This window comes from Bos indicus x Bos taurus, chromosome 16 (assembly GCF_003369695.1).
Source record: "Bos indicus x Bos taurus breed Angus x Brahman F1 hybrid chromosome 16, Bos_hybrid_MaternalHap_v2.0, whole genome shotgun sequence".
Lineage (NCBI taxonomy): Eukaryota > Metazoa > Chordata > Mammalia > Artiodactyla > Bovidae > Bos > Bos indicus x Bos taurus.
The window spans coordinates 50,571,390-50,593,061 of record NC_040091.1 but is presented as its reverse complement, the minus strand read 5'-3'; the positions used below and the strand labels follow the sequence as shown (position 1 = coordinate 50,593,061).

At 59.4% G+C, this 21,672-nt stretch overlaps 2 protein-coding genes across 4 annotated transcripts; both read right to left on the bottom strand.

The window, feature by feature from the left end:
* Positions 1 to 2,831: 2,831 nt before the first annotated feature.
* On the bottom strand, positions 2,832 to 6,884 carry C1QTNF12 (C1q and TNF related 12). The gene is made up of 8 exons (XM_027565256.1): positions 6,527 to 6,884; positions 4,656 to 4,772; positions 4,491 to 4,575; positions 4,253 to 4,404; positions 3,828 to 3,936; positions 3,489 to 3,579; positions 3,207 to 3,285; positions 2,832 to 3,031 (listed from the first exon to the last, which is right to left on the bottom strand). Exons 1-8 carry the CDS (start codon positions 6,692 to 6,694, stop codon positions 2,933 to 2,935), a joined length of 900 nt encoding a protein of 299 aa, XP_027421057.1. The 5' UTR covers positions 6,695 to 6,884; the 3' UTR covers positions 2,832 to 2,932.
* A 2,744-nt stretch (positions 6,885 to 9,628) lies between these two features.
* Positions 9,629 to 21,610, bottom strand: UBE2J2 (ubiquitin conjugating enzyme E2 J2). 3 transcript variants are annotated; one of them, XM_027565254.1, is made up of 7 exons: positions 19,990 to 21,222; positions 17,442 to 17,572; positions 14,956 to 14,996; positions 11,471 to 11,573; positions 11,253 to 11,391; positions 10,891 to 10,971; positions 9,629 to 10,282 (listed from the first exon to the last, which is right to left on the bottom strand). In XM_027565254.1, exons 2-7 carry the CDS (start codon positions 17,570 to 17,572, stop codon positions 9,998 to 10,000), a joined length of 780 nt encoding a protein of 259 aa, XP_027421055.1. In that variant the 5' UTR covers positions 19,990 to 21,222; the 3' UTR covers positions 9,629 to 9,997. The 3 variants fall into 3 exon arrangements, with proteins under 3 accessions (XP_027421055.1, XP_027421056.1, XP_027421054.1); XM_027565255.1 differs by lacking the exon at positions 19,990 to 21,222 and adding an exon at positions 17,790 to 19,182; XM_027565253.1 differs by lacking the exon at positions 19,990 to 21,222 and adding an exon at positions 21,430 to 21,610 and having other exon boundaries at positions 9,631 to 10,282.
* Between the last annotated feature and the right edge of the window lie 62 nt (positions 21,611 to 21,672).

Sequence of the window (21,672 nt, the reverse complement as noted above, 5' to 3'; positions counted from 1 at the left end):
AACCTGAGGGGAAGATGTTATACCCACGGTGAGTCCCTGGCCACAAAGAGCCCCAAAGGGCCAGTGTGTCCTGGCTGCACCCTAAGGGCCACACCCTCCCTGGAGCCCTGGCCCAGGCAGTTGGGTGGCTCTCGGACAGGCCTCACCCCTACCCTGGACTATCTGCAGCCCCCAGAGGGACCATGAGGGTGGGGCCTGGAACACCCAGCCTGCCCACCCCTGTCCTCCCCAGTTCCTGCCACAACTATTCCCAGCCCCCAAGAGAACTTGCTACTTTACTAAGTCAGAGGCCCATTTCCTGTCTGCACTCCAGCCAGATAACAGCAGAAGGTGCTGGGAGCAGGCTCTGACTTGACTGGGAGACATACTGGCCCCCAGAACCTCAGGGACAGCCTCAGCCTCAGGGCCAGGAGGGATGGTCAAGGGAAGCTGGCTACAGCCCCAGGCCCAGGGCTCAGGGAGTGTCCTCCATCCCAGGAGCCCTGGCATGGCCAGTCCCCAGCTCTGGCTGCAGGCAGATCAGCGGAGATTGAAGGCAGTGAGCCCTAGAAAGGCCAGCAAGGTCAGCCCAGCACCTCCTGCAGCTCCAGATCAGGGCTCGATCAGGGCTCAAGCTAAGGCTGCCCAGTGCAGTGCTGGCCATCCCAAAGCCCAGCTTGGAAACCAGAGTCTGGGCCAGAAACGAGCCCTGTCCCCAGGCCCCCCACCCCAGACCCCAGTGAGCCCCCCTACCCGGAGCAGCAACAGCTCCTGCAACCCACCTGAGGAGCCCCTGCTCAGGCCAGGTGGGTGTGACCCAAAGGGCCCAGGGCCCAGGGTCCTGCAAACCCTTTCAAGGCTCGGAGGCTTAGCAAACACCCCAGTTTGGGTCTGGCTCCAGGAGATGGCGGAGCTGAGAGAAGATGATGCAGCTGGGTCTAGGGTGGAGTTTCGTGCGGGCTTTACCCTGCACTGGCCCCTTATCTGTACTGAGGGGTCAGCCTACGTCCTTAAGCGCCAGTGTGGGCCTGAACTCCCTGCCTCCGCACTCAGGTGCCTAGACCCGCCTATAACAGCCACTGCTGCCCACACAAGCCCCCTATTTCTTTGCTCCTGCACCCCCAGCACCATGCTGGGGGCTCAGTTGGAGACGGCATATTCCAGGGGAATTATAGTTAAGTGGTTAATGACCTCCCATTAGGGGCAGAAGCCGGGAGGAAGACGAGACAGACCGGGAGGTGGTGGAGTCAGGCGCCAGCCCTGGCCACCTGCCCAAGGGAGCCCGGGCAGCTGGCTCATCTGTCCTGTCTGTCTCTCTTCTCTTCATCTCCTGTCTCCCACCTGTTACCCCAGCAGAGCCTGGGCCGAACCCTGTCATCACAACTCCACGACAGGACCAAGTGAGGAGGCAATCCCTGCCCCCTCTCAGGCCAGGTCGGGTGAGGGATCTGAGAGGCTTCCTGAGCCAGAGGCCCATCTCCTGTCTGCACTCCAACCAGATAACAGCAGAGGGTGCAGGGAGCAGGCTCCGACCCGACTGGGAGACATGCCGGCCCCCAGAACCTCAGGGACAGCCTCAGCCTCAGGGTCAGGCGGGATGGTCAAGGGCAGCTTGGTACCAAAGGACTGTCAGCAGAGTCCTGGGAACAGGGAGGAGTCTGGCTGTGCGTCCTGCCAGGCACAGCCTCAGTGTCCCCCGTACGTGGGCAGCAACACTGACTGTACTTGCAGCCAAGCCGGACTCCGGATGGATGGCTGCCCCAGGAAGCCTGGGCTCCGGGGCCCACACAGGCCCTCAGTGATGTGGAGCAGTGACCCTGGCTTCCCCTATTCTCCTCCCTCGCCCAGCAGAGAGACCCCAGCTTGGCACTCACGCATCCCCCTTGCAGGGGTGGATACACCTGTCTCAGATCATGCCGCTGTGAGGCTGAGAACCACCCCCCAGACCCCTGGCTCCTGTCGCCACTGGGTGGGAGGCGGGGGGGACAGGTCAGAGGCCAAGCCCGCAGCTACAGGGACTGGCGCCTGCCCGGCACCAGAGCTTTCTTGCCTCATTACCCAGCGGGCTGCAGGAGGGTCGGGGGAGCAGCTGGTAACCTGCCTGCTATCCCCCCACCCCCCACCCCTGCCCCTGAGCCCCTACTCTTCCCTGCAGCCTTGGAAATGGGTCTCTGGGCCCCACTACTACAGAGCTGAGCGCCCCCTCACCCCCACCCTCCAGGCTTATACAGAGGGGTCACGTGGGGCCACCCACTGCGGGCCCAGGGGCCAAGCAGAGATGGTATCTCGGCAGCTCTGTAGAGGCCTGAATGACCCACCACAATTTACATTCTTCAGTCTGAGTTTGCCGAGGCTGTGAGGGGTGGGGGCCAGACCTCAGGGTGGCAGCCGCCAAGAAGGTGGTGAGAAGTCAGCTCCCTTAGGGAATGAGGGGATTTGAGGACCCTGGGGTTCATACGGGGGGCTGGCGGCCCTGTTCACCCACAGGCCCAGGCCCCCCTGGGGCACCTTGCCTTGCCCTGCATGCCCCGACATGTACCATCCTGCACCCCAACCTCGAGTCCTCCATGGCCCTGCGAATGTCCACAGACTGCTGCCCTCTGGGGTGGGACTGGCCCGGGCTGGCTGAGGGGCAGCCCCAGGTCATGGGCAGGGCCAAGTGGCAGCTTGAATGGACAACTGTCCTTGTCCTCAGAGTAAATGTGGCTCTTAACAGAAGCAGGGGCTATTGGGGCCACACCCACGCTGCCAGGGTGATTAGCCAGAGCCTCCACCTCCCCGGCCAAGCCCTCACCCATACCCATGGCCACTCTGCACCACCCCCTGCCCCTTCCCCAGTGACCAGGCGACGGTGGGGGCTGGGGAACCTTTATTTATTGCTATGATCACAGGCCTACCAGCGGGCAGAGTGGTGGGGGCGGCAGGGTGACTACTCTGAGGCCCTTTCCATCCCTCACGGGCCCAGGAGCAGGCCGGAGAAGCTGGAGCTGCTCTGCACAGTGAGAGCTGCCCCGGAGCCATTGTCCACGAAGACGGAGGTGTACTGTCCAGCCTGCAGACACCCACAGTGGACGTCACCACCCATGGGGCCCAGCTGCTCTCTGGTCGACACCCAGCCCCACGAGGTGGCCCCTCCCCAGGCCTTGCAATGCCCAGGCTGAGGCTTAGAGGTCCAGGACCCCACCCCCGGTGTTCCTCTGACCCCCGCACCAGTGGCTCTGCCTCACCTGCAGCTGCAGCAGCCCCTGCACGTGCATCGAGAAGACGCTGCCACTGCTCTCCAGGCTGGAGATGGCTTCCAGGGACCTGAACGTGGGGTCCAGGGATGAGGGGCCAGGGCACAGTGGCCGTGGGGGGAACACCCCTGTCAGTGCCCAGAGACCTGCGTGCTCCCACCTCAGGGCTCACCACGGTACTCTGTGTTCGGGGCAGCCCCCCTCTGTGGGCAAGGCGGTAGGTGGTCCCCTGCCCCTCAGGACACCTCAGCGACCCCCAGGGGGCTCACTCACATGTGGCGATGGCACAGGGACTCAATGCAGACCAGCACCCGCACTGTGTCCCGGGCCCTTGGCCGGACCCTGCCCTGCAGCTCCCTGGGATCTGGGGAGACAGGCCAGGTCTGCAGTGCCCACAGGGAGGACGGAGCAGAGGGGGAGGGGCCTGGGGGCCTTCGGGGCACACTGTGGGCTGGGGAGGGTGGGCATGAGGGCTGTCCAGTCCCCAGTGGGTGCAGGGTTAAGGCAGGAGGTGTCTCTGCAATGGGACTGAGGCCTGAGGTCTGTGACATTGGGGCCCACCTGGAGGGCCAGCCCCTCCCCATCACCCACACCCTGGCCAGATCTGCTCACCCACATGCAGGCTGGCGGAAAACTGGAAGATGGCAGTCACCGGGGCTGTGAAGCGACCAGAGGCCAGGCTCAGGCCAGACCCCCGCAGGAAGGCACCCTGGGCCGCAGGCTGGAGTGGGACAGCAGGGGAACGCAGCTGCAGTCTGGAGCCCAACCTCCCACACCCAGCCTGGTGCAGGAGGGTGCCTGCAACCAACAGCCCTCAGCTCAAGCAGACCCCAGGTGGGCAGGGCAGGACAGAAGGGTGACCTGTGCATCCATCCCCACCAGGACTCTGGGCACCAAGAAGCCCCACAAGGGAAGGCATCTCTGCCCCGGCTTCCTCACACCCTACCCCAAGCCTCAGTGCTGTGTGGAGGCCCAGGGTTGGACGGGGGCCACTGTGGCCTGCTCTCCTGTGGGGCCCGCCCGCCACGTCCACTCACGGCCTGGAAGCCCTGCAGTTCCACCAGCGTCTTCTTGTCCACCAGCACCGGGCCCCTCAGCCGACAATGGAAGGCCTCAGCCACCAGCTGCCTGCCTATCCCCTCAGGCAGCACAGGGCCCAGCAGCCCCAAGGACCGATGCTCGGTGGCCTCTGTGGGGACAACGGTGCAGGTGTGGCTCGTGGCAGCATGGGGTTCTCTCCCACACCCAGGAGGAGAGGGGGTGGAGGGGGCCTACCCTTCAGCATGTCCTGGAACTCCCGCAGTGCAGACTCTTGGGGGGCCTCCACACTGGGGTGGCCGGGGGGGCCAGAGAGGCCTCGCTGGGGGAGGCAGGAGAAAATGAGGCTCCCAAGGGGGCACTCACAGCCACCCCGACCTGGGCTCAGATCCCGGGGCTCACCGATTTCTTGTCCTGACCTCGGCACCGCTTCTTTGAGGGCCCATGATCAGGGCGCCGGACAAAGTTCAGCCACGTCACATGGGCATCTGTGAACTCAGGCCCTGAGGCCTCGGGCAGCTGAAGGGTCAGAGGACAAGCCTGTAAACTGACCACCAGGCCCCGCTGGGTCCTGCCCCACTACCCCCGGCGAACAACAGGAATCTTAGGGCCCAGGCTGCTGGGGTGGGACTCGGTGCAGACACAGGAAATATGGCAACGGGACACTGCAGGGCTCCCCTTGGGCTCAGGCTGGGGACCCGTGTCCAGAAGCCTGCGGTCTGCTGCTGTGTTGGGACCCACATGGCCCCTCCTGCTGCTTCCTGTTCCCAGGCAGACGGGCATGGCCATGTGCACATGGAGCCAGCCCTGCCTGTCCCAACAGAGGTCCAGCCTGGCTGAGGCAGGCAATGGACAGGAGTGCTTTCCAGAGTCATGGTGAGGCTGGGGAGAGTGGGCGCTGGGTGTGCAAGCTGGCGGCCCAGGATCAGACCCTCCAGACATCTCTCGTACACCCCATTTCTGCACCAGGGCAGTGGGAGGGATAGGAACACACCCAGCCCCAAAGTCAGGGCTGAGTGAGGGGGTGTGAGCTGGGGGTTGGTCCCTCTCTGTATCCAGGTCTCACACAGGAGGGCCACAAAGTGACCAGGAGCACAGCAGACACTGGTCTGGTGGGGGAGAGCTACTGCCACGAGGCCAGTGGAGCCCCGGCCACTCCTGGAGAGCCAGCTGTCCAGGAAGACAGGCCAAGAGGTCCTGACCAGGTCTGGGGGTCTGGGAGGGCCAGGGTTTCTCCCTTCTGCAGTCCACCTGTTCCTCCGGTCACCATAGACCTGAGCCATAGTGGGCGGACCCGGGGGGCAGGTGGAGCAGGAGCCCACTTTCAGCAGGAAGAGTGGGTCTCCTGACGCCTGCAGAGGGCTGTCCTGGGGTGGGGGTGCCATGGTCAGGGACAGCCCTTGTCTGCCCCCAGATTGCCTTGCCTTGCCATGGCTCTGGAGGGGCAGCCCAGGCAGGTGGGGCCAGGCAGAGCAGGAACTGCCCCCAAGGATCCTCCCCCGAGCAGCTTTCCCAGAGCTTGCTGGCAGCCCACTCCCCTGGCAACAGGGCCAGAGGACTTGCTCTCCTCAGCCTGCCCAGCTGGAATATGGGGCCTCAGGCTCCAACGGGGCGCGTAGGCCGAGAGCAGCCGGGCTGGCCGCCATAGAGACGCCCGCGGGAGGTGAAGGCCAGGATCAAAGGCTCAAGGGCTGGCAGGGGGCCTGGCCCAGCAACCGCTGCCTCACTTCAAGTCCAGGAGCCACCAGGCCCTTGCTGACGGGGTCAGCTCCGAGACCCCCTCAGGGAGCCCCAGCCCAAGAGGGTGGAGACCGGAGGCTGAAGCAGGTGTGAGAGGCTCTCTTAGAGGGGATGCCAGGGGGTAGGCTGGAGCCAGGGGCCTCCCAGGACCTGGCCTCCTTCCCCATCCCAGAGGCCGTAAGGGATGCTGGCTACTCAGCAGTGGGTCAGGGCAGGGCTAGCCTTGGCCACCCCAGAAGCCCGAGTTGGAGCACCAGATTCCATCCAGGGGTCTGAGCCAGCTGCCCAAAGCACCTCCCCAGTTTGCAGTCTCACCTCAGGGCAGCAGGTTACTCAGGGCTTGATGGTCCTTAGGCTTCAGTGGGTTCAATGTAGCCCCCACAGAAGCCCCTCCACCCCCTACTCCCTCCCCAGGCCCAGAGAGGGTCCCCTGATCCACACTGTTATGGTTCCTGCCCAAAGTCCCACCCCACTCTGACAGGGGAGGCGGGCTGGAGAATGGCTCACGTGGGCCCGTAACAGATCATGCATACCTTGGGGAAGCCCAGTAGCCCCTCGCTGCCCAGTGTGGTGGTGCTGGGGGCCATGGGGCGCTGGCTGGACTGCCGAGGCCTCTTGGGCTCCCGCCGGGCCCCGTTGCCCCCGAGGAAGGAGATCTGTGGCCAGAGGAGGACTGTGGCGGCCACCCAGGCCCAGCGCATGTTGGCTGCGAGCTGCCGGGTCCGGAGCCCGCAGCGGCTCAATGCTGTTGAGCCCAGGCAACCGGAGGCACTCAGAGGCTGGGCGTGGGGGCGCAGCCCCGAGGGACGCCTGACTGCCACTGGTGCATGTCTGCACAGGATGAGCTGGGCTAGTGAGGGACGCGCCCCCAGTCCTGCAGACTCCCTTGTGAGCAGTGCCCTCCCCGCCCGCGCTCCCCTCCTCCCCAAGGCTGGCGGGCTCCAAGGGGGCGGGCCCACAAAGGAGGAACCTCAGCCTCCCAGGCTTCAGGGCCTGCGGCAGGGGGCGGGGTGGGCGCGTGGAGGGGGGCGGAACCCCACTGACAGACCACCCACCTCCCACATAGCTGCTACCCAAGGGGAGAGGTTGTGCACTCCCCATCTCAGCCCCTTCAGGGCGGAGCCCAGCGACCCCAGGCGGGGACACACTCCGTGGGGGTTCACAGCCCCTTCCTGTGACCTCACAGCCTGTCCCTCTGGCCCTGCTGCCCGGGGCCGTGGCTCTGCTCCCGGGAGGGCTCCCAGTTGATCCCAGCCTAGGTAACCCTGGGGGTTCCTCACCAGGGGCCAGTGGGGCTAGCAGGGAAGAGACAGGTCAACCTATAAGCAAAGGCATGGCACGCATCTGCCCCTCCTCTTGGGCCTGCCCAACCCTCAGAGGGGTTGCCTTCACCCAGCTGTGCCCCTTGGGTCCTCCAGCCTCCAGGCCTATCCCCCCACTGGAGGCCAGCGGAAAGCTGAGGCCCCAGTGGCTGTGCCCTGCCAGACAAGCCACTCTGGCAATGGAGAGCAAGCGAGAGTGGGCAGGTCCCCAGGGAGAGCTGGGGCCCTCCCTTACCTTCCTACGAGCTGCAGGCAGCATGAAGCTGTGGCCCTGGTGGGGCCAACACCTAAACCAGGACCCTCCCCCTTCATCAGCTGCCCCTTGGCTAGTGCTGCCTGGGGCTAAGGGTGGTCAGAGTTGTGGCTGACCTGCTGCTTGCAACCCAGACTTGAAAAGGGTGGGGTTCCCTGTCCCAGGGGCAGCACGGAAGACCCCTCCAGACCACCCCCACCCCTGACAGAAGTCCAGCACGAACAATGTGGGAAGGAGACAGCCAGCCTTGGGTCACGTGCAGGGTTGGCAGATTCAGGCAGAACCACCTCAGAGACAAGCTGGGTGGGGACGATGTGAGGAGTGTCTGCTCAAGGACACCTGTCCCGCTCCTTACTCAGGTAGAGGTGGTCACCTTCCAGGACAATAGCAGCCAGTCTCTGAATCCTGAGCTCGCCATTGGGTCCTCAGCTCTCTCAAGTGTCCAGCTGGCGAGCCCAGTCTCAAGGAGGTCACGCCACAGAAGCCCCTCTGCATCTGCCCAGTTAAAGCCTTCACGTGCCCTTGGCCAATGCCCAGCAGGAAGGGACTGGCAGACAGACGACTCCTCTCCAGGCTGAGCACCTGAGTCCTGCTGGCCCGGCACATGTGGATGCGCCAGCTGTGCCAGCCTCCGGCAGTCCCCACGAGCCCCAGCCCTCCTGGCTGATTGAGGCCAGACCAAAGGGAGCCTACTCTTTGAGTTGTCCACACCTCCTGGCCACAGCCACCAACTGCTCCCTTGAACAGGCTCAGGTCAGCTGACCTGGACCCGACAGTGGACACCCCAACACCCCACAGGAGGACAGGACCTTGGGAGCCCCCATTACAGCCCCCATCGGGTTGTCCACCCACCGCCCAGGGGAGGTATCCCACCCTCTCAAACCAATGAGAGGACAAAGTCATCTTTTATTCAGGGTCACATCAGACAGCAAGCCGCCATGGGCGCCGGGGAGTCTCTGTACAGCACGGACCTGCTCCCAACGTTGGCTGAGGATTTTTGAAAGTCAAGATTTCATATACAGAAAAAATCCATCTGCTAAACGCTCTGCCTCCTGAGGCCCTCAGGCAACATGGCACACCTGGAAGAGGTAAAGGCCTCCACAGACACGCCCCCGTGCTGGCAGTGGGGGGAGGGAGGCCCAGCAGAGCCACTCCACCAGTGGCCAGGCCCTGCAGTGAGCCCAGGCAACAGGTCCACTGCTGGTCACAGGACGCCCAGCTCCTTGGCACATGCAGCAGCTCTGGCCCCACAGGCCACCTCAGCACTGGGTGGAGATGGGCTTGTGGTTCACACACACGAAGAGCACAGAATTTAGGAACAAAGACAAAAGGATTTTTTTCACAGGAGTGGGTCAAATACACAGAAGTGGTAAATCAAAGAGTACTTTTAAGTTGATCAAAAAACAAAGAATGCTGAAGGTGCATCAACGCCTGCCGGCACGCAGTGAAGTCACCACCCGCTGTCTGGTGGCCCCCAGGCACAGCACCTTCCAAACACTAAACACTGTGCAGGTGACATCATTAAGCAGAGACACAGAGGAGGAAGACATTGGCAATCCAGGGAGTCACAGATCCCAAGCCTGAGAGGGTGCACACTGGCCCTGCCCCTGAACCCAGCTGTCCATCCCTCTTTGCCAGGTAGCCAGCCTCTAGGAACTAGACACAGATCTGCTGTGAAATGATCTTTGGGAGCCTGTCTCCAGGGCAAACAAAGGTCTGGACCACAAGTGCGGAGCCTGTGGAGCAGGTGGGACCCAGGGAACCGCTGAGGGTCTCCTCCTGCCACCAGCGCAGCACATGGAAGGCTGCAGGTGTGAAGGGAAGCGGGCAGTGTGACCAGGCAAGAAACAGCTCAGCCTTAGTGAGAAAGCAGATTTTCAACTTCAGCACAACAGCCCGTGTGCTCCCCTAAGAGAAACCTGCTCGTTTCTAGTGAACACAAGCATGTCTTAAACACTAAGGCCAGACAGAGCCCACACCCTCTGACCCACCCTTGGCCACCTGCCAGGCCCCGCCCCTGCCTGCCAGGTCAGAGTTCTGCACTAAGAACACACGCAGAGTGTTGGATAGGCATCGAGTTTTATATTTTTAAGTGACCAAATCTAATAAAATGAAAAACAGGTTACTAAAACAGGTCCAAAAGACAATACGGGAGATAAGCTATAAAACCAAAGCGTGAGGCCTCCTCGTGGACATGGAGCCCCTCAGCCCCTGCCAGATGCCAGGGCGAGCATGGGGGCTGGGGATCTCACGTTTCCTCCAAATCCAAACTACACGCTTTGGTTCTTGTTTTCCTTTTAAAGGTTTTTAAAAAGCTAACCCCAGGAGTCAGCCAGGCCTGAGTGCTCCGCAGCACGTCCAGCCAGCCCACGTCGAGCTCGGGCCCAGCGTCCTGCGTGTCCGACCCCTCTGCTGGTCGTGGTGGCAGCTCACTCCTGCGCTATGCTCCTCAGCACGTACTTGACCGTGTAGGCGAAGGCCGCAAAACCAACTATAACAAACAAGTTCGCCAGGGCCCCGCCCAGAAGTCCATGGTGCCGGTTGGCCTGCTGGAGCCCCGCCAGGTGCGGCCCGGCCCCCGGCGCGTGCCCATTGAGGAGCGGGAGCCCGTGCTGGCCGTGGTGCGTCTCCCCGTCTGGAACCACGTCCGGTAAGGGGAGAGCCTGGGGTCTGCTACTGAGTTCGTCTTGTGCTTTCTGTTTTTGTTTAATTTCCTAAGAGAAAAACAGCAGGAAACAAGGGTTGGTTTAAACAAGCCACTTCCTTCAGGGCCTAGAAGGGGACTATGGTATACCACGGAGACCCTGCAGGGTCAGTGGTCACCAGCTGTACACATTTCATCCTAACAACTGCCTTTGAAGGTTGAGCTGCTGCTAATCCTGTCTAACAGACGCAAGGGCCTGTGGGAACAGTCAGAATCACCATGCCTGTGCCTCAGGGACTGGGACTGAGCCAGATCCGATCTGCTCTGACCCACCAGGGCCCCAACCCCCATGAGGCCCAGCCTCCCCTGCTCACAGCCACATTCTCTGCTCCAGCACCAAGACCAGGGAGTATGCCCGCCCCTCACTCCTGGCCACCCATGACCTCAGCAGGCCCACCACCCTTTCCCTGACCTGCCCCCATCTCCAACCCACCCTCCAGCCCCGAGGTGCCCCAAGGAGAGGGGCAGGTCTGCAACACCTGCCTGTTTGCACCTCAGTTCCCCTCTCCATGTTTGTAGCACAAGAACACACAGGAATACGTTCTCATGGAAAAAATAGAATCAAAGTGTTCCTGACTTGGGGAAAGCAAAACCGATGGCAAACTTTCACTTTCTTACCTCCACAACTTCAGGAAATAATTCACAGAACACTTTGTCTTTTAAATTAAACACTAAACTTTGTGCAGCCAGTTGTCTTTTCTAGGAAGAAAAAGAAGGAAAATGTCAGTCTGGTGGCTGCTTTCAGTTCCTTCATGTTCCAGAAACAGACTAAATGACAGTTGAGCGACTGGTGTCTTCATGTTGTGGAAAGCAGTCCACAAGCGTGCTCCTCAGGACAGATTGACATGGAGTCTCCCAAGGCCATTTACCTTTCTGTATCATCAACTGATCTTAGACCTGATGCCAACTAGTAATGGAGGAGTCCCTGTCCTAACTGGGCTGAGGAGACCAAGCATCCTCCTCACCACCCCCAAGCTCACCGTGAAGTCCGATGTCTCGATGCTGCCCAGGGTGGGGCCTTTCTCCACCATAAAGCTCAGGAGCCCCGTCAGGATGGTGGAGACGGACCAGGCCGGGTTCCACGTGTCTGGGTGGAAATCCGTGATAGAAAGACACAGCCTGGAAAAGGGACCCAGTCAACGGGGCACAGGTTCCTCAGGACCCCAGTCCCGCACCCAAGCATGCAGGGGCACCTTACCTTGTATTGCACTTAAATCTTCCATTGGGAGTTATCATATAAATACTAGGAGGTTTAAAAGGAAATTCTCTGGGAAAAATTAGTTTTCCGTGGTAATAGCCACCTGCAAAAGAAGAGAGAAGCAGCCTTGTCATCGCCACAGTGGGCGCAGCCCTCACAGTCCTCAGTCTCCCACACACCCTACTCCTGCCCACGAGCCCTGGAACACACATGTAGTGCTGGCCATCTCGCTGTGGCTCACAACCACCAACCTAGAGAGGCCTTACCACCCATCTCACCCCATGCCGAGCGCAAGCCCCTCTTCCCTCATTGCGCACCTCTCTTCCCGAGAGCAGAGCATCAAGACAGAATCTGCACAGGCTCCTCACTGGCCCTACCCCCATATTCTGGTCCCCTCATTCCTGCACCTCTTGCCTCCCATTCTCCACCAAACCACACCCAGCAACAGGTGAATAGCTGTCATTCCCCCCTGAAAATGAGTCAACAACGCAACGTTGACCCCTACCCCCTCCAAGCCCTGTGAGCTACTCCCTCCCCTGGAGAACCTTGGGCCCACCCAGACTGGCAAGGCAGAAGAACGTCACTTGACAGGACTTCCAGCAACATGCACGTGTCTGTGTGAGTGTGTGCATGCACAATGAGGCTTGACAGAGCTGCCATCTTCCCACTGGGGCTCCCTGCTGGCCCCCAGCCCCACAAGTCTCTGCACAACTCTCCCAACTGTCTGGGGCAGTCTCCCATGGTGAAGGAATGATGGAGGCAGAAAAGTGTGTGTGGGGGGGGGGCGGCGGTGACGGGCAAGTGCCACCTGAGGCCACCTCTGCACATAGACAAGCCAGTCAGAGAGGGATTAACTCTCGAGACGACGCTGGAGCACGCCCGCACCACGAGCACTGAGAAAAACCAAACTGGAAAAAGCGCAGGAGGTGGAAACAGGGGCTCAGCCCAGAGGAGCAGGAACATTCACACACATTAGTGGAGACCACTTAGCGGGGGGGGGCAGTGCAGGGTGTGTGCAGGGCGGCCAACGTGCCCGGGCAATCCAGAGGACTGTCAGCAGCACCCGCAGCCACTGGTCCCCGGCAGGAAGGCCTCCGCATGCAGTCACACACTGAGGGGCTGGGGCAGAGCCACGAGCAGGGCCTGCAGTTCCCCCGGCACCCAGATGCCCGCTCTCACCGCAGAGCATCTGTCACAGGCCTGGGGGGTAGTGCATCTGAGGGTGTGAGAGGCTGGGGGTGGGGGGGCAGCAGGAGGGAGGGGTCTCTCCTCTGGCTTCATTCCAAGCGTCCCAGCCAAGCCCTAGGACAGACACCACTGAGAGTGCCCGGCTCTGGAGGAGGGAGGCCTAGGAGAAGCACACCGGGAGCCAGGGCAGTGCTGCCCCCGACCTACTGTAGGGGAGCTGAACCCGCACCTCCCTCCAGGGCCAGCACACCGTCCAGTCAACACGACACCACTAGGAGTCTCAGAACCAGGCACAGTGACTACTTCCGCTTTATGATTTTAAAAACCATTTTAGCTTCTCTGAGTCCCTCACTTTTCCATGTAAGTTTTAGAACCAATTTTTAGAATAAACCTGTGTGTGTCTACAGAACACTCTCCTAGGGTTTTAAAGGAATAATATAAAACCTCTAGACACAAATCAACACTCGTGTGTCAGGAAGCCCACTTGAACCGTGAGCCTCCCAGTTCTAGAGCAGCACTAGCAGAGTTCAGAGCAAAGATGGGGTCAGCGGGCAGCTGACATGGAACTAGACAGATGTGGACGTGGGAGAGTGGCTAAGGAGACTGCGAGGGAAGGGTCAGAACACCCACAAGTCAGAGGAGCAAACGAGGAGGGAGCCAGAGTCTATGCATCAGAATCCACACAGGCCCAAACACTGAGACCCAAGAGCTGTCCACCAGGTACGGCAGCTGAGGGTCCCTGGGAGACCCTGACGGAGCAGAGTCATTGGAGGGTGGCACTGTGGGCAGCGGGGCCCTGAGCTGAGGCAGGGACAGGCATCAGGAGGGGCACAGCAACAAGTGCGAAGGGGAAGGGGGAAGGTAGTGGCAAGGTGGGCAGCAGAAAAAGCCCTGGTCTCTGAAGGAACCCTCCTGAGGAGGAGGTGGACTGTCCCAGCCCGAGGACCAGGAACAGCAGGACACACAGGAGAGTAGACCAGACCTGGGCCAGCAGAGTGACGGGGCTGGGCCGGGGAAGAAGGGACTTTTATCATCAGTCAGAGCGGCTGGGCGATGGGGAAGTTCCTGCAGTCCAACCTCCCACCCCTCCTATATGGAAAACACTAAATCCACAAAGAATAAAAAACCTTTAAAACCAGGCATAACCCTACTTGCGAAAGAACACTGCTCGTCCTTAGTGTCTCTTCAGGTTTGTTAAAAAAACAGCATGTATTTGGTAAGTACGATCCACACAGGCTGTCCTGCAGCCCATCTTCTGCCCTGTGGTCTGGAACCCCACGCAAAGCCATGACCAAGCCTGACACCCTGTGGCAAAAATGACATGCCACCCAAGTGCTTTCTGTACTATTTCCTCAAGACAGGGGATTCCCAAGCCAGCAGAGTCCCATGAGGCTAGTGACGTTTCTGCCAGCCTACCCACAAGGCTCGTAAGTGGCTTGTAGGTCACCCCACCCTTCCTCCCAGCAGCACAAGCCCTCTAGGGAAATCGCACACAGAACCCCATGGCAAAGCAGCAAGCGGGCTGCTCCAGCAACCAGAAATCAGGACCTAGGCCTAGAGAGCGGCCTGTCTGGCCACAGCTCTCCCCTGGGCTCCAGCTTCACCTGGAGGCTGGCTCCAGGGCTCAACTCGAGCCCTGGAGACTCACTGACTGACAGCTCCAAGTTCTACTCACAAACACCAGAGGCCACTGGGTGGCAGCAGCCACCCTTGGCAAGCCCTGCGGGCCCCCACGTTTTTGTGCCCCACCAACACAACGTGCCATGCCGGAGCTCAGAGGACACGGCGCAGAGCGAGCACTCGGGAAATGACTTCCTTTCCCTCAACAACACACACGCTGGTCTTCCTCTTCCCCGTCTGTTCTCCCAGCGCTGACTCCACTGAGACAGGACGCTGAGCAAACTTGATACTTTAGCAGTCCCTGAAGACAGAGAGGCGAAGTGAAGTGAAGTGAAAGTCGCTCATTCGTGTCTGACTCTTTGCAACCCCATGGACCATACAGTCCATAGAATTTTCCAGGCCAGAATACTGGAGTGCGTATCCTTTCCCTTCTCCAGGGGATCTTCCCAACCCAGGGATCGAACCTGAAGACGGAGACACATCAGCAAAACCAAACCCTGAGCAAACACCTCTAGGACTTGGAGGAAACCAGAACAAGCTCCAAATGTGCGCAGTCTACCTCTCGCACATCCAAACCAGAAAGAGCACTACTGACAAACAGACGGAGTTTCTCAGGTAAGGTCTCTTTGGAACACAGACGCTACCTCTTGTTCATCTAACTCAGAGCAAAGACTTACCTTCATAGGGAGTCATCTCAGGGCCTCGGACCACATAGTGCCTGAGGGACGAGAGAAAATGAGTTGGCTTTGGGGATGGCATCACTCCAAGGCTGGGGTTTTTGGGGCCCACCCGAAACTAATATACTCATAGACATCAGCAGGTGACTAAACTTGACCAGCTACACAGCTCCCTGCCTTGCCAACAGGATCAGAGAGGCTGTGCCCTCCAAGTTTTCTACAAAGTGCCTCTGAATCCACAACACAGTATGCAAAAAGCTAACCCTCTTTGACCATTAACATCAACTGACAATTTAAAAATTCACTTCACAGGACTTCCCTGGAGGTCCAGACGTTAAGACTTGGCACTTCCAATGCACGGGGTGCAGGTTTCAATCCCTGGTTAGGGAACTAAGATCCCACAGGCCGTGCAGTGTGGAGGAAAAAAACAAACAAAAAAACAAAAATTCACAATTTATAGTTGAGATGTACTTGAAATCTGATGCTTTTCAGTGTGCCCAAATATCATGCAGTAGCTCACCAGGAATAGCTGGAGACACGCAGAGACTGTGCCCCTGGCCCTGCTACCCTGGAAGACTCAGACGTGACCTCGAGAGCAGCTATCTTCCAGCAGGAGGAACAGGGACAGTTCGTGGTGGTCACCAAAGGCCTCACACAGAGGGACCACAGCCCCATGGACTCTGCTCTCCACACAAATAAACAACACTTCATCTCTATGGCAAGAAGCATTGGAAATACTCAATTTTTTGGGGGGGCTGCTCTGTGTGGTTGATGGGATCTTAGTTCCCTGACCAGGGATGGATTCAAGGCCCTTGGCAGTGAGAGCTGAGTCCTAACCACTGGATCACCAGGGAAGCCCTGAACTTACAAATTTTCAAAGAAAACAGAAAAGCACAAAGAAGAATACAGAACCAACCAGAAACACAAGACCAGACACAACTGTGCACACACGCGTAACCACCTCGCCAAACACTACTTCCCACCAGGACACTTCGACAACCCCTGCTCTCTACTGGCTGATAGGTCAGATTCAAAAAATACCATCATCCTATGTCAGCAGACCAGGAATAAACTGGGAAAGGTGGCCTTAAAATGGGGAACGTGGCCTTAATTTGTCACTGCTCCCAATTCCTCTGTCCAATCTAAGGACATCAGGAAGGGCCGGGCAAGCAGTGCTCTGAGTGCCTGACAGCCCCAGGGCAGCAGAGTGAGGAAAGCCTCGAGTACAGCCCTCTCCAGGAGACTGCTCTCTTCTCCAGCGGCGGGGACAGACACCCCGGCTGGGAAGAGCCCACACAGCAGGCCCAACACGGCCGTCCTCAGCCGGTGTCTGGAACTGAATGCCAGGGGGTCTCATCACCTTAACGGCACCTCAACTAGGCAAATATGTGGTCAGTGCTGAAAGGAAGCCTGCAGTCCTTCTGGGAGTCTGGAATACTGGGGGGCTCCAGGCAGAGGTTCCTGTGACCCACTCCCCCTGAAATCTCTGGTGCTCAGTCCCAAAGGAGCTTCCCTGAGGACAACCCGCCAGCATACAGCTTGTCGCAGCTCGTGGCAAGGAGAGGAAGCCTGTGTCTGGTCTCCAATGGACTCCGTCTCGCGCCTCTCTAGGGAAGACCCTAGTTAACAGTAGAACCTGGGACCTGACCCCCACTCAGGAGGGTCCCCCACATGACAAGGATGTCCCCTAGACTGCCACAGAGTCCATCTGTCCATCTGCTAGCTACATCCTGGGGGCAGGGCGGGTTGTTATACTGATGTCTCCCCCACACACCAAGGCTGGACTCCCTGAGACCTTCTGCCCACCTGCCAGCGCTGACCCTTCTCTGCAAGCCAAGGAATGTGGATCCAAAATCCTTGAACACCTGTCCAACCTGGAAAAGACTTTTCTTCAACTCAGATCTCTTTCTTCTAGATCTAAAAATTTTTTTTACAGCATTTAAGATCAAAACATAAAATATTAAATACCCTCCAAACAGAGAAAATGCTCCTTAATGTTTCAGCCCTACACTGTTTCTCACAAAATCACCAGCACACTTGATAAGGGCAGCGCTTCTGTGGCGTGGCAAGTTCCCATGAAACGCACGTCCACAGGCACAGAGCAGGGTTCAGGACCCATCATCCCCCATCACAAACTTGCCAACGTAGGACAGGCCACCTCACAGCATCAAGAAGCAAAGAGCAGAGAAGAAGAGTCAAGACAAGGAGCTTCTCCAACAGGCGTGAGTCTGCAGGCCCCAAAGTCACCCCTAGGAAGGACCCTCTCTCTGGCCCCAGCGTGCACAGCTCAAAGACAGCCTGCCACATCCCGGGTTGCTATCCATTGTGAAGACAACCAGAGAGCATCTGCAGGCCTTACGGTCCACTCACGCCCGATGAGGGTACAGGAACCCCCTTCCCATGCTAAGAGGGCCCCTCTGGCCCTAAGCCCATCAGGGAGAAGCCAGGTGGCAGGTGGTACAGGGAAGGAGGCGGCAGAGCCTTACCACTCAAGGATGTTGGAAGGGAGGGGCTCGGCACAGATGTAAGGCACGGGGTCTTTCTTAATCCGGAGATAGTCCTGCTTCAGGCGCTGGGTCGCTGTCGTCGGTGCTCTCTTACCGCTGTTGCTGCTCATCTGTGGAGACAAGTCTACACTGACACAGGACAGAGCAAGGCAACCCCCACTGCCCACACCTCTGCCACCCGGAATCAAGGCCCCTGGGCTGCTCCAACTTGCCCGCCCTCTCAGACACCCATGAGCCTTGCAGAGTCTTTACTGCCTGTCCCAGCAGGTCCTTCGCCAATGTGACTTTCCTCAGATACAAAGGTTAAGAGAGACCCTGCAGACTCACCTGTGTCCTTGAAGAAGCTTCAGAGGGAGAGAGCCCTTGAATTCGTCAGTCGTGAGTGGAAGCGAGCTAAAGCCAGCCCCAACCACCTGCCATGTGCATGTCTCCCCCAGCGCTGCACTGGGTTCCATGCCCCTCCCAGAGCTCCTTGTTAAACATTTTCCAGCATGTTTACCACTGACCACAGGTGGGTGGGAAGAACAAGGGAATAGAGGAATAGCCTCTTTCTGGGACTGGAGAGAGAGAGGGGGCCCCAGAGAGACCCAGACACACATGCAGCACAGAAGAGGAAGCAGGAGCAGCTGGACAGGCTAAGGTAAGGAAGTGTGCTGTGTCCAGGGCACAGCACTGGGCCGAAGCACTGTGAATGGCAGCTGACGAGGCCGACCAGGGACTCAAGGCCAGGCTGTCAGGTGGCACCCCACAAAGTTTTTAGGCCCAGGTCTTAAGTCAAATCAGGTCTTCCGTTAGAAAGGGCACTCTGGAGGCCCAGTAGAGGATGACTGGGACAGACTAAGACAGACAAGATGGCACGGGAGGGACAGGACAGTACTAAGGCTGGGATGGGAGGGAGGGAGCAGCCATCATTCGAGAGAAGAGACCTGGCCTGGATCAGGGGACCTGGGACGCCTCAGCTCTGCTCCAGAGGTAGGAGGGCAGGACGGGGAAGTAGAAGTCGGGCTCCCCACTCTCAGGGGCACCAGAACAGCTCCAGCTCCGTCTACTTAACAAACTAGAACGTCTCATAGATGGAAATTAGGTGCATAAATGAAAAAGTTCTGCTGCTAAAAATAAAGCAAGAAAGCCACTGGTGTAAAACAAGGTGGAGATGGAGGACACACAGGGTGTGCAGCACAGGATAGAAAGAAGACGGGGGAGGCTGACTAGACAGGGCAGCAAGTGAGCAATCACTCTGCCCAACCTGTGTTCCCAACCTGTCCACCACAGCACAGGACGTCAGCAGCCAAACCTCCACACAGACCTCCCAGCCAGTACCCACTTGGCACTGCTCCCCGCCCCAGGCCGGACCCTCCTCACCTCACTTGCACCCTTCCTCCCATCAGTTTCTGCACATAGTGCCTCATTAGAGGCTATGGACTCCTGCCCTGTGCCCATGGGATCCACCTCAGAGCACCCGCCCCGCCAGATGACGACCAGGGCTTGCTGTCTCACTCTGCACTCCCACGGTGCAGCAGTGGTCCCTCCACATGCTCAGCCCTGCTTCCTGCCCTGGGGTCTCTAAACCTCAGATACCCATATGCTTCCACTCTCTCCATCCCACCACACACCCCCGATGCAGGGCCCACTACACTGCCCATCAGTTATCACGAGACGTCCAACCAGCCTCTGGCTTCCAGTCTCCCCCCATTTCAGTCCATCTTGTTCACTGAAGTCAAGCTCTGGCTGGAGCTTAGGGGTGGTGCTGGGGGAGCGCTCCCCTCTCAGACCCTTCTCATCGCACAGTTCAGATCACAACCTTCGGGACTCACTCAAAACTGAACAAATATATGTCAACACCTCTGCCACCTGCCAAGTCCTCAGCCCCAGGCCGCCCTCTATCCCCTGATTTGGACTCCCACAGCCCCTGACACTCCTACAGCCTGAGCCAACCCCTCCTCACCCCAACCACGTGGCCATGTCCTCGCCCAGCCTCTACCAGTGGATGCCTTGCCGAGGCCCTGCCCAGTCCAGTGCCTGACTCCCCTGGTCAAGTGCCTCCACATTCTGCCCTTTGCTGGCCTTCCTGTTACCCAGCTGCATATCGCACAGGTGCCACCAGGCCCCAGCAGACACTGCTGGCTGGGGTGCCCACTGCGGGTAGTTAGGGTCTAGCCTGAGAGGGGAGTGCTCCCCCAGCACCACCCCTAAGCTCCAGCCAGAGACGGCAAGAGGGCCAGGTGGTTCGCCATGGGCAACATCTAGTAACAAACACCATGACAACTCAAAAGCAAGACCATCCATCACCCAGGACTTGTTTCCTTTAACTATTCAACTTAAGTCTGACATTCTGCCACACACAAACCAATTCACTGGATAATTCAAACACACTTGTGCTTGAACTGCATCGAAGTGGCCGACTTCGATGCTTCATGAAGGTTAGAGGACAGCCACACAAAACAAAATAGATCCTGCCTGGCTCCTCACAAATGAACTTTCCTCTCCCTCTTGCTTTTGAAATCATAATCTTTAGAAGCCCACTTACAATTCAACTGCTCCGTTTATTAAAGGAAAGGGATCTCTCCGCCTCGCTCAAAGCAGTGCCTTCAGGTCCCTCCAGATGACAGGCGAGCCAGTTTCTCTGTCTTCCCCAAGCACACAGGGTGCATATCGGGTGCCTCCACAGACCCCAAAGTGCATCTCAAGGTCCCTTCAGGCCAAGTCCCCACAGACAGAGCACAAGTGTTACAGGAGACATTAAAAAACAAAACAAGAAGCACAGTCCACAGAAAAAACTTCAGTGCAGACAGCTTGAAGGCCAGTAGCCTGAAACAACATCCCGGCAAGAGTCCCTTCAGTACCACGTGTACAAAGACTCGCCCCTCACCCAGCACTGCCCGCCCGGCTCCTCTGGCTCCTTTCTCTCCGCCCAGAGACCTTGGTCTGACCCACCAGAGCGCACGTGACACCCCCGTGCCCAGGACTTCCACGGAAGTCTCTTCCTTCACCAGTGGGACTGCTTCACAGGCTGGACGGAGGCCCGCGGCTGATGGAGGCCACTGCACCTGCCACTCACTCCCATACCTGCACAGAGGTCGGCTCACCTAAGGTGTGCTGATGACAGAGCACTAGTTCTAGGCACTGGCATCCAACCGTACCTGCAGAGAGCCTGGGCTTTTCAAGTAAGCAAGACCCTAAAGTTACACCGAGGGTCCCTCACCCAGAGAGAACAGAGCCCTGACCACTGCCCAGAAAACTCTCAGGCCCTCACTAACTCCCCAGGGGCTGCCCCGGGACCTCTCTAAGCATTTCCAAGCCGGGCCCGGCTTGAGTTTGAGAATGGATGTGAACTAAACATAGTCCAGATAAGTGGTGTTAACTGGGAAGGGGGCGAGAAGCGTACATCTGGCCAGGGGTGGACCCAGACAAGTAACTGGCAGACGGGGAGGGCAGGCAGGCACAGGCGAGAAGCCGGCCCAGGGTACTCTCCAGCCACCCAGCATGGAGCTTCCCAGTCTGACCGCCCGAATTCTGTTTCCACCCCAGACGTTCATTGCTCGGGGGACTTAAGAGGCGGTCTGGGGTCCTAACTGATCGAGATGAAGCGGCGGCGGCGGCGGGCTCAACGGCAGCCACCCCACCCCGATACCGATTCCCAAGATACGTTTACAAACCAAGCTCTACGCCGGCTCGTCCTGGCGGCGCCCGCAAGTGTGCCACTAACGGGAGCCTTTCCATGGGACGTCAACCGTGTGGCCACCCGAATCCCTAAGTTGGCCGGAGGAGGGACGACCCGGCCCGGAGCCCCGGGCGCCCCGCTATAACCGACCTCGGGTTCCGCGCACAGAAGCTCCGGGCCGGGCCCCGCGAGCGCGGACGCGACGAGGACGGGCAGTGCGGAGGCCCCGCGCTCCCCGCTCGGGCCGGCTCCGGCGGGGCGGACGCGCGGAAGAGGCCCCGGCGGGGGCCCGCGGCGCGCGCTCACCTCTCCCCGTCGCCGCGCGTGGGCCGCCGCCGCGCTCAGGCTCGCCGTGGTCGAGGCCGGAGCAGGGAGCGGAGAGTGGGGCCCGCGCCGCAGAGCTGCACCGCGCCGGGAGCGAGCCCACCCGACCGCAGCCGCTACCGCCGCCGCCGCCGCCGCCGCCGCCGCTTTTGCTGCCGCCTCAGCTTCCAAGATGGCCGCCCACGGGGCGGGGCAAGCCGCGCTTCCAGTTCCGGGGCGCGGTTA

Excerpts from the sequence above, each read along its gene's own strand:
- C1QTNF12 (XM_027565256.1), bottom strand. The coding sequence starts at position 6,694 with ATGCGCTGGGCCTGGGTGGCCGCCACAGTCCTCCTCTGGCCACAGATC. Across the intron at positions 4,576-4,655 it reads GAGGTCAGGACAAGAAATCG|CGAGGCCTCTCTGGCCCCCC; the intron begins GTGAGCCCCGGG and ends TGCCTCCCCCAG. Across the intron at positions 3,286-3,488 it reads TCCCTGTGCCATCGCCACAT|GTCCCTGGAAGCCATCTCCA; the intron begins GTGAGTGAGCCC and ends CCCCACGTTCAG.
- UBE2J2 (XM_027565253.1), bottom strand. The coding sequence starts at position 17,572 with ATGAGCAGCAACAGCGGTAAGAGAGCACCGACGACAGCGACCCAGCGC. Across the intron at positions 11,392-11,470 it reads AGATTTAAGTGCAATACAAG|GCTGTGTCTTTCTATCACGG; the intron begins GTAAGGTGCCCC and ends TCCCTTTTCCAG. Across the intron at positions 10,283-10,890 it reads TATTTCCTGAAGTTGTGGAG|GAAATTAAACAAAAACAGAA; the intron begins GTAAGAAAGTGA and ends TTTTTCTCTTAG.